The sequence below is a fragment of the Monodon monoceros genome, unplaced genomic scaffold (genome assembly GCF_005190385.1).
Source record: "Monodon monoceros isolate NGI ecotype Baffin Bay Population unplaced genomic scaffold, NGI_Narwhal_1 Super_Scaffold_12, whole genome shotgun sequence".
Lineage (NCBI taxonomy): Eukaryota > Metazoa > Chordata > Mammalia > Artiodactyla > Monodontidae > Monodon > Monodon monoceros.
This window is the reverse complement of record NW_021703768.1, coordinates 160,613,271-160,623,392: the sequence shown is the minus strand read 5'-3', so window position 1 is coordinate 160,623,392 and position 10,122 is coordinate 160,613,271. Positions and strand designations below refer to the sequence as shown.

The following is a 10,122-nucleotide window of genomic DNA, read 5'->3' as shown; positions in this document are numbered from 1 at the left end:
GTGTGTGTGTGTGTGTGTGTGTGTGTGTGTGTGTGTGTGTGTGTGTTCCCATGCTGGTGCATCTGCTCACCTCTTCCTCCTCAGCATGAAAATGCCCTCGCACCCACAGTCATGTGGACAGGCACAGAATGAGAATCCCCAGTCATCCACATCTTCACTCAGCCTGATGGACTAGACACAAATTCCTAGGCACACAGACACGGCATTCACCCCCAGATACCCCAGGACATGGCAGGCCACATGTGGACTCATGCAGATGCATGCCTGTATCCACACAGATATTCTCAGTACCTTGCAGGAGCCCGAGGAGTCTTGCAGACTCCTCTGCATTTTGACTCTCTGAGTCTGTCTGTGGGATTTTACGTGTAGGTACAGGACCGTGAGTACCTGTGTTGCGTCCTGCCTTTGTGCCTGTGAGTGTGTCTACGTATCTTTGTTTTTCAACATGACATCTGTCTGCCTGGCTGTCTGTCTGTTTCTAGGTCTGCAACATTGCTTGGATTTGTCTGGCTGTGTACCTCTCTCTGTGTTGTGACTATGTCTGGCCGTGAATCTGACTTGTGGCTGGGCCCTGACTGCGTCTGTCCCTTTGTTACTGCTCTACGTCTGTGCTCTATGCGCCTCTGTCTGTTGTCTGGGTCTGCTTCTCTGTTATTCCGTTTGCACTGACAGCCGTGGTCCCTGCAAGTGTATCTGCTGTCTCTGTCTGGAACTGATTGCTGGCTGTGCCTGTGTGTTATCTGCTTGCACCTATCATCTGGATGGACAAGGACTTCTTTATGCGTGTGCTGTCCCGCTGTACTTGTTGGTTTGTGTCTGTGGCTTTGTGCTGCCTGTATAACTTGGTAGGTCTCCGTGTCTGTCTGCTGTCTGTGGCTGTTCTGGCCTGTTTGTGTTGGTCACTCCCTGGCCATGTGTGTGCTGTCTGTCTGTCTGTGCCTGTGTTCTGTCTGCTGTCTGTCTACCTTCCTCGTGCCTCCGTGTCCACTCTTCAGCCTGGCTCCCTCTGGTGGTACTGGGGGGAATGACCAGCGCAGAGGGATCAAAGGAAAAAGAGTTGAGGGAAGAGGAAGCATTTTAGGCAAACTGTGAGTCCTTGGCTGCCACGGAGAAGGGAAGGCTTGGGTGTGATGGCAGAAACCAGATGCAACCCTCCTGGCAGGATGGGGCTGGGGGTCTGGGCTCTGAGCTTGCACACCTCTTGCCCACCCATCCTGTAGAAGTCTAGAAGGCAGGACGCCTGGGTCTCTCACAGTGGGTGGGGGCAGGGGCCTTCCTCTGGGGACGTCACCCGTTAAACTTCCTCTCTCAGCCACACAGGAAGCTGAGCCGGCTCAGGGCCCAGCCCTGAGAAAGCACAGGCCCCCCCAGCACCCCTGAGGAAAGGGCCCCGCCGGGCCAGCCCTGCAGGGACCATGGGATCCACAGCTGAGTAAGAGCTGCCCCCTCTCCCATCTTCTGGACCAAGATTCCCAGACCAGGCCTGGGCTGGGGCCAAGGAGAACGAGACTGCGGCAGGCCCGGGAGGGACCGCGAGCCACAGGGGCAGGTGGCTGGAATTAGGGGAGGACACTCAGCTGGCCTACAGTATGGACTCCGCTCTCAGGCACACTCGGGCCACTCTGGGACCTTCCACTCTCTCTCTCTCTCTTTCTCTCTCTCCCCTGCTCTCCGCTGGCTCTGTATGACTAAGTTTGTAACTCCCGAGCCTGTGCCTTTTGATGTATCTCAGGGATGGGGAGCCTGGCTTCCGGGGTCAGCGGGGGTGGGGGGGGGCGGGCTCTGTGTGTCCATGTGCAGGAGTGACTGATTGTGTGGGACTTGTGTCAGCGTGAGGATGAAGCTCAGTGTGAGGGGGTTCCCAATCTCAGGGACAACGTGTGTGCACTCACTCCCCGTTCTCTTCCTCTGTCTCTCTCCCTGAGCCTAAGTCCCGACATCCTCTGCAAGATGGATAGAGGGTTGGGGGCCAGGGCAGGAAGGCAGAGATTGCAGGGTTCCCGGAAGGACCAGGGCACGCTGCCCTCTTTCCTCTGATAAAAACTCTGAGGGCTCCAGGGCCCCATGAGGTCGCGTACACAGAGACACTTGGGCAGGGCCTCGCACATATACCCAGGGACCCTCAGGGCCACCCAAGAAAATGGGGATGTCATTCACCCTCACACTGGCTCAGCCACACATATGCACAGTCCTACCTGACACATGCCCTGGACAGTCTCATCCTTTCAGGCAGACACAGAATAGAATTGCAGACACACACACACACACAGTCACACACAGGTGCAGACACACACACAGAAGCAAATCCCTGGACACACTGAACCCTTTCCTGCCCTGCAGAAGGGGTGTCCCTGCCCTGTTTGACTGGTTCTTCGAAGCGGCCTACCCTCCCTCCCTGCAAGAGGGTGAGTCAGGGGCATCATTGGGGATGGGGGTCGAGATGGAGGGTGGGCCCGGGACCCTGAACTTAGGAGCCTGCTCTCTGCGCAGATCCCCCCATCCTGCGGCAGTTCCCCCCAGACTTCCAGGACCAGGTATGCAGGCTGGCTCCTTGCTCCCCAGGGGCCAGGGCCTGTCCCCCTGGGGGAGGGGACCCTATGTCTCAGACCACTGGGAGCTTAGGGGTGGAGCCCAACCTGAGTGGCCAAGCAGTGTGTGCTTCTCTCCACCCCCAGGAGGCTATGCAGATGGTGCCTAAATTCTGCTTCCCTTTTGATGTGGAAAGGTATGGAAGGAAGCAGACACCCAAGGACCCAGGGACCCAGACCTCTCACGGACCCCCAGGATTCAAACACCCAGAGACTCAGACAACAGAGATCATATACCCAGGGCCCCTGAGATTCAGAGACCCAGGGACTCAGAAACCGGGGGACCCTGACAAATAGTGACCTATACACAAAGGGACTCATTTACCCAGGGCCTCAGAGAACCGGAGACGCTGACAACTAGGGACCTATACACCCAGGGCCCCAGGCTGGTGGACGCAGTGCTAGGAGCATTGTCAGGGGCACGAAGGGGAGGGGGGTTCACGGGGGTGGGGTGCCCAGGTCTCTGAGGGCTCTTCCTGCCCCCAGGGAGCCCCCCAGCACCGCCGTACAGCATTTCACCTTTGCCCTCACGGGCCTGACCGGCGCCCGCAGGTTTGGTTTCTCCCGCCTCCGGGCTGGTGCGCACAGCTGCCTCTGCGTCCTCAGGTGTGGGATATGGGGGTCCGGGCCGGGGGAAGGGCCTCTGCCTACAGGCACTGCACGAAAGCTGTGCCCACCCTCCGCAGCCGCCTGCCTTGGTTTGAAGTGTTCTACAAACTACTGAACACAGTGGGGGACCTCCTGGCACAGGATCAAGTGAGACCGGCTCTCCCTGTCATTCCCCGTCCCACCCCCACGAAGGCCCCAGCCTGGCTCTGAATTCCCAGGCCTGACCGAGCCCCTTTGGCTCCAGACCACCCAGCCTGAGTCAAGGCCCTCAGAGTCCCCACCCCGCATTCTGGCTCAGGCATCCCACCCCTACCCAGGTCTCAGAGGTCAACGAACTTCTTCTACATCTGCTGCAGCAGCCCCTTCCCGGGACCCAGGACTCAGTGCGGCTGGAGCTGGTGAGTACCCCCTCCCCCCTGGGCGTTGGACCTCAGGTGGCTTGGAGAGGCTGCACCCCGGTCCTGAGGACCACACACCACATCTCCCCCAGGGCAGCGGAGTGATGATCTCCAGTGCGCAAGGCATCCCGTCCCCTGGCCCGGGGAAGAGCATGCCGGTGAGCAGAGCTGGAGACACTGGAAGGTTGGGCACCCACGTGAGGCTAACCCCTTGACGGATCAGTCCCCCTATTAATCCCCCGCCAGCTTTCCTGCTTCGTGGCCCCCGACTCCGGCCGCCTGCCATCCATTCCTGAGAACGTGAGTGGAGACCTGAGAGGGCACTCTGGGAGGGGGGAAGAGGTCCGGAAACCCGGAGAGGGCTCTCAGATCCTGTGGCCCCTCGCGTCCAGCGTTCCTTTCTGTTCTTCAGAGGAACCTAACGGAGCTGGTGGTGGCGGTGACCGACGACAACATCGTGGGGCTATTCGCTGCGCTCCTGGCAGAGCGAAGGGTCCTGCTCACCTCCAGAAAGCTGAGCACCGTGAGGCGGGACCGCCGGGCCGGGGAGGGGCCGAGGCCTGGCTTGGCCCCTGGGGGCGGGACCATCGGGACGGATTCCTAGCTCTAACCCCACTGGGCGAGACCCGAGGGCAAAGTCCTGGCTCAGCCACTTTGAAGGTCAGGGTTGAGTTGAATCCTGGCTCCACCTTTATGGGGGAAATCAGAGCGGGCTGCGCTGTACCCCCTCCCCCGGCTTCAGGAGCGCTGAGTCCAGGCTCCACCCACTATGGGCCAGAACAAGACTGGCTCCGCCCCTCTGGAGGGTGAGATCAGAGAGGGCTAAATTCTAGCTCCGCCCCTAGGGGAGAAGGACGGGGTAGGTGTGGAGCTAGCATTCAGCCTCTACCCCTAGGGGCGGGACTTGGGGGGGGGCTGAATTCTAGCTCCGCCTCTCTAGGGGTGGGGTCAGTGGGCTGAGTCTCTGTCCTACCCCTAAGGAGAGAGATTCTGGAGGGTTGAATAGCAGCTTCCAGCCATAGAGAGAGGGACTAGCACGTGCTGAGTCCTGGCACCACCAGTTCCAAGCACTGTAATTTGCGGAATTCTTGGCCTTCACAAGAAAGGGGTTTGAGTTTTCACCTCTTACCCAGTAGCGGGTGGGGAAGGGAGGTGGAGGGAGACACGAGACTGGGGACACGGGATATGAAGCCGGGAGAGCCACCGTCCAGAGAGGGTCCTTGAAGCTGGGGGTCCAGGCCCTGACTCCACGGTCCCCCACCCATCCCCAGCTGACTTCATGTGTCCACGCGTCCTGCGCTCTCCTGTACCCCATGCGCTGGGAGCACGTGCTGATCCCCACGCTGCCGCCGCATCTGCTGGACTACTGCTGGTGAGGGGCAGGGGCTGGAGAGGGGCAGGGCTTGGGGAAGAGGCCTAGGGTCCTGGGCACCCGGGGGCGGCGCCTGCATGACCGGCCCCCTCGGTCTTCCGCAGCGCGCCCATGCCCTACCTCATCGGAGTGCACGCCAGTCTCGTCGAGGTAAGTGGGAACGGACCTGGATGGCAAGGTTGGGTGGAGTGCCCCCCTGCACCCCCAGGTATCCTCCCCTGTCGGGGATCCTCGGGCTCTGAGCGGCCATCGCCACTCCAACTCCCTAACACAGAGAGTGCGGGAGAAAGCTCTGGAGGACGTCGTGATGATGAACGTGGACTCCAATACCTTGGAGACGCCCTTCGACGACGTGCAGGCACTGCCCCCAGATGTGGTCAGTGACACCCCCTTCCACCCTCCTGCCGCATCCGGGAGACGAGGCTCCGCACCCGCCTGCTCAGCGCTGCCCCCTTGTCCTCCAGGTGTCTCTGCTGAGGCTGCGGCTAAGGAAGGTCGCGCTGGCCCCCGGGGAAGGGGTGTCCCGTCTCTTCCTCAAAGCCCAGGCCCTGCTCTTCGGGGGGTACCGCGATGCGCTAGTCTGCGGCCCGGTGAGCTTCGGGGACGGAGAGGGAGAGACCCCGTGGGTCCCTGAAGGATTCAGAATAAGAATACCTAGCGTTTATGGAGTGCTTACTCTGTGCCTCCGTTTGCTCAGCTGTAAAATGGGATCCCAACAGTACCCACCCAAAAGGGTCGCGTGAGTCTGTAAATGGACATAAGCAAAATGCTCGGTTACTGCCTGGCACATCACAATGGATAAATGATAGGTTTTACCGCTGCAATTATTATTTCACTTAATGCTCACAACAGTATTATGAGACGGATACTCTTATGGTCCCATTCTACATATGAGGAAACCAAGGCTTGGAAGCCCCACAGCGGGTGAGTGTTGAAGCCAGGACTCTGATCTGCTGACTTTCAACCCTGACATCCCCTCCTCCCCAGTTTTTCACAACTATTCTATAAAAACATGGTCAGGGAGTTCTATTATCTGAGAATCTGATGTTGCTTTCGACTCTGCCCTGAACACAGCCGGAAGCTGTCCATTTCTCCCCCTCCTCTGTCTCCACCACGGCCTGGTCCCCATTGTTGTTTGCCTGGATCAGCGCGCTCGCCGTCACCATGAGTCCCCTCTCGCGGGCTCCCACCCTCCGCGCTCCGCAGTCTGACCTCCGTGCAGCCGCCAGAGGTCACCTGGGAGCGTCTGAGTCAGGCCCCGCCCCCTCCTCTGCCCACCGCCTTCCCAGGGCTCCCACCTCCCTCGGGGTAAAAGCCCAAGTCCTCCCTGCACCCCACGAGGCCTTGCAGGACATCAGGCACACAGAGGCGCTCCATCAATGTTTGCTACACAGATGTAAGGTAGAATATGGGAAGCAGAATAAGGGATCCTGGAGAGCCGCGGGGAGCTTAGAATCCGAGTCCTTCTTCCAGGGCCAGCCTGTAACCTTCAGTGAAGAAGCCTTCCTGGCCCAGAAACCCGGGGCGCCGCTGCAGGCCTTCCACCGGCGGGCTGTGCACCTGCAGCTGTTCAAACAGGTGCGCCAGAATCCGGAGGGCGGGGCTGGGGCCGGAGGGGCGAGGCTAGGGGCGCAGACGCCCGGATCCGGGAGGCCGAAGCCGGGGCTGGAGGGGCGGATGCCTGGACCCAGTGGGCGGGGCGAGAGTTGGCCCGGCCGGATCCCCCCACTCCAGGGTCTCCGGGGTGGGAGAGACAGGACTGAACTCTTGGGTCCATAAAAATGGGAGCCCCTGACCTGAGTTCCCAGGGATAAGATCTACCTCTAGGTCCATGAGGAGGTTGGGATGGAACGAAATTATTGAGTCCCTAAGGCGGGAACCTCCTGGGTCGAGGGTGGAGGGAGAGAAGGCTGGACTCCTGGATTCTAGGGACGTAGCGGGGGAGGTGGAACCGGACTCCTGGGTTCTTGGAAGAACGTGGGATGAACTTCAGGGTCCTTCAGTGCGGGCTGGCTTCCAGCGTCCCTGGAGGTGGGGTCGACCTCCTCCAAGGTCACTGAGGGGGGGGGGCCTGTCTGGAGTGGCAGAGTCCTACTCCTCCGACCCTGAGAGGAGCAGGGCCTGGTCCCTGAAGACAGATCTTGACTTGGGGTAGGGACGGGCGGGGAGACGGTGAACCTCTGGCTTCCTGAGGTGGACTCGACTCCTGGGACCTAAGGTTGGGTTTCTGGAGGGGCCGGGGATGGCTTCTATGTCTTGAGGGCGAGCGGATCCCCAGTCCTCGCATTCAGATGTTTGGGGTAGCCTGATTCTCTGACCCTTTGCCCCACCCCCAGTTCATCGAAGGCCGACTGGAGAAGCTGAACACGGGAGAAGGCTTCTCAGACCTCTTTGAGCAGGAGATCACCTGTAGCGGGGCTTCCTCAGGTGAGCTCTGCACCTGGCCCCGGAGCCCCCCCACACACACACCTGTGGCCCAGTCTGAGCCTGCCCACCCTGGCAATGCTCTCTCCTCTCTCCTCTCTCCTCTCTCCAGGGACCCTTCGCTCCTACCAGCTCTGGGCAGACAACCTAAAGGTAGTAACACCGAACACTTTAGTGTTTATTGTGGGATTAAATCAAACCTACCACCGTCCCTACTATGCTCATTTATAGATAGAGGTGAAGAAATCAAGACTCAGAGAGGGAGGGGTGGGCAGGTGGGGTCTGCGATAACCCCATGTGCCCAAGCCTCTCTTCCTTGGCTTTCTCTCCCCAGAAAGGTGGTGGTGCCCTCCTGCATTCCGTCAAGGCCAAGACCCAACCAGCCGTCAGAAACATGTACCGCTCGGTGAGGCTGGGCTGGACAGGCCACTTACCAGGGTGACAAAGGCAGAGGACGGTTTAACCCCACGTTTAGAGCACACACAATTTATCAGAACTAAACCAGCAGTTAAATCATTTACCATGTTTCCTACTTTTATTTTCCATTGACTGTGTTCATTCATTTTTGTCGCATCAGGTCTTTCCTATTTAAAAATGACAACCAAGGTTCTTTGGCAAACATCTTTTGTCCTGAGACACCACAATCCCAGCTTCTGCCCTTGTGGTTGGTTTTTCTCCCAAGCCCCAGATTTTCCTGGGACCAACTTCCACAGCTCGCAATCGTTTGCTGGATTTTATTCTTTGCTCGGCTTTTGAACACTGACTCACTTTTACGACGTTCTGGCTTTGCCATTCCCTGTTTCATTTGGGGGTTATCTCCTCCAGTGACATTCCTTCTGTGTTAGTCAAAGGGGCAAGTTGGTATTGACTTCTTAGGGGGTACCGGGGGAACCTGAATGTATCTTGAGACACACAGGAGCAGATGGCAAGACAAAAGTGTCTTCGCGGATGGAGGGCTGAGTTCTCGAATGTCCAGGGTCAAATCACTCTGGATTCTCAGTCTCTTTCGGTTCCTCCGTAGGCGAAGAGTGGCTTGAAGGGTGTGCAGAGCCTTCTGACGTACAAGGTAAAGCCAGTAGCCAACGCCGCGGGGCAGCGGGGGGAGGGGCTGCTGGCTCACCCACCCTCTTCCTAGGATGGGGACTCTGGCCTGCAGAGGGGGGGCTCCCTGAGGGCCCCTTCCCTCACCAGCCGCTCAGATTGCCTGCAGCAGCGCTTGCCTATCACCCAGCACTTTGGAGAGGTAAGAGCCCCAACCCCACGCCCACGCATGTACCTGGACTTATCACCAAGTCCTTCTCCCATCCCGTCTCCAGCCAGACATCTCGACTACCCCCAAAATGGGGCGCCCACTCCCCCCTTCATAGAACCCCCTGATTCTGTAGCTCCTGAGGCCCCAGCCCTCAAATCTGTCCTTTGCAGAACCGGCCCCTTCGCCCCAGCAGGAGACTCCAGCGGGAAGAGAGACCTTCTGAGTCCCTGGGGGAGGAGTAAGACTCCAAGGCAGAGGGAGGGAGCAATGTTGGAAGTGGGGAGCCGGGACTCCTGGGGAAGTGGGCCCCAAAACTCCAGACCCTTCAGAGCAGCTGGTCTGGGGCAGATACCAGAGGCTGCCCATCCTCACCCAGGACACCGTCTCTGAGCCCTGAGGATGCCCAGGGACCGTTGGCAGAGGAAGCTCTGGATGGCAGCTTCCTTGGGTCCGGAGAAGAACTGGATTTGCTGAGCGAGATTCTGGATAGTCTGAGCGTGACAACCACCCGGAACAGCAGCCTGCGGCCAAGCCAGAGTTTGGACTGCTGCCACAGCCTGGTGAGAGCCCCCCCAGCCCTCCCCCATTTGCTCATCCAACCTGCCGGCCCCTCCTTCATTTAAAGGCCAGCAACGTGCCCATCTCTCCATCCCCACCCAGCCTGACATACCAGGGAGATGGAGATGGCAAGCAGATGACGAGAAACCACCAGGGCCCCAGCCCCTGTCCCTTTCTGTCGGCCTGCCGCCTCTGCACACCCCCCAGCCTTCAGATGCCACGAGCACCTCGAAGCACCCCACTTCCCAGCTGCCCTCAGAGGCCAGCCAAGAAATCATTTCTCCGTCCCAGTCTTCAACAGCTTCTGCAGACCCAAGCAGCAAAGGGGACCCCAGCTCCTCTCTCACAGAGCCCCAGCCTCTACGCCTCTCCCCTCCCCACGAGGCAACCCAGGATCCCACAGCCCAGGAGAGTCCCTGCTCCCAGCTCTCCACAGCACCCAGCCCTCGAGAAAGCCCCCCACTTCTGACCCCCACAAAGCCCAACTCGGATATTACCTGGACATCCCAAGTCCTTGATTCTTTCTCGGATCCCGGTTCCCCAGAGAACCCCAGAGCCCAGCCTTCGGAGGTCCTGCTCCCAGAGCTCACGCACCTCCAGCCCCACGAGGAGCCAGGAGCGCCCAGGTCCCCTGATCCTCCTGCTAGGAACTGGCGGGGGCTCCAGGCCAGGAGCCGGCCCAGGGTTGCTGAGCTTAAAAAGTGTTTTGAAGGTTAAGCATCAGGGGTCTGGAGGAGACTCTGGCCCCTCAATAAAGCTGCAAGAGCCCAAGGCTTGTTCTTCCTGGTGGGTTTACCTGGGAGCCCTGTTTCTGCTCAGACACCCACCCGGCTCCCCACCTTCCCTCCCAAGGCAGCCTCCGGCTGGCTCTTAGGTGCAGCTAAAAGCCTTTCCCTTCCAGGAAGCCCTCCCAGCCCCTAC

The 10,122-nt window shown here is 59.4% G+C and overlaps 1 protein-coding gene across 6 annotated transcripts; it reads left to right on the top strand.

Annotated features, from left to right (window-relative positions):
* Positions 1-1,299: 1,299 nt before the first annotated feature.
* Positions 1,300-9,968, top strand: DENND1C (DENN domain containing 1C). Of its 6 annotated transcripts, none has more exons than XM_029216994.1 (23): positions 1,300-1,432; positions 2,341-2,405; positions 2,491-2,534; positions 2,676-2,725; positions 3,075-3,194; positions 3,275-3,344; positions 3,515-3,595; positions 3,688-3,753; positions 3,842-3,895; positions 4,008-4,118; positions 4,867-4,967; positions 5,072-5,117; positions 5,242-5,343; positions 5,432-5,557; positions 6,441-6,545; positions 7,304-7,394; positions 7,504-7,544; positions 7,726-7,797; positions 8,413-8,457; positions 8,527-8,634; positions 8,814-8,881; positions 9,020-9,203; positions 9,304-9,968. In XM_029216994.1, the coding sequence occupies exons 1-23, from the start codon at positions 1,416-1,418 to the stop codon at positions 9,916-9,918; spliced, it is 2,382 nt and encodes a 793-aa protein (XP_029072827.1). In that variant the 5' UTR covers positions 1,300-1,415; the 3' UTR covers positions 9,919-9,968. The 6 variants fall into 6 exon arrangements, 5 of the variants coding, with proteins under 5 accessions (XP_029072827.1, XP_029072828.1, XP_029072829.1 ...); XM_029216996.1 differs by having other exon boundaries at positions 1,366-1,587; XM_029216997.1 differs by having other exon boundaries at positions 1,370-1,549.
* The last annotated feature ends 154 nt before the right edge of the window (positions 9,969-10,122 follow it).

Bases quoted from the DNA above. Each gene is read 5' to 3' on its own strand.
- DENND1C (XM_029216994.1), top strand. The intron at 4,119-4,866 runs GTGAGGCGGGAC...ACCCATCCCCAG, and splicing joins CCTCCAGAAAGCTGAGCACC to CTGACTTCATGTGTCCACGC. The intron at 7,545-7,725 runs GTAGTAACACCG...TTCTCTCCCCAG, and splicing joins TCTGGGCAGACAACCTAAAG to AAAGGTGGTGGTGCCCTCCT.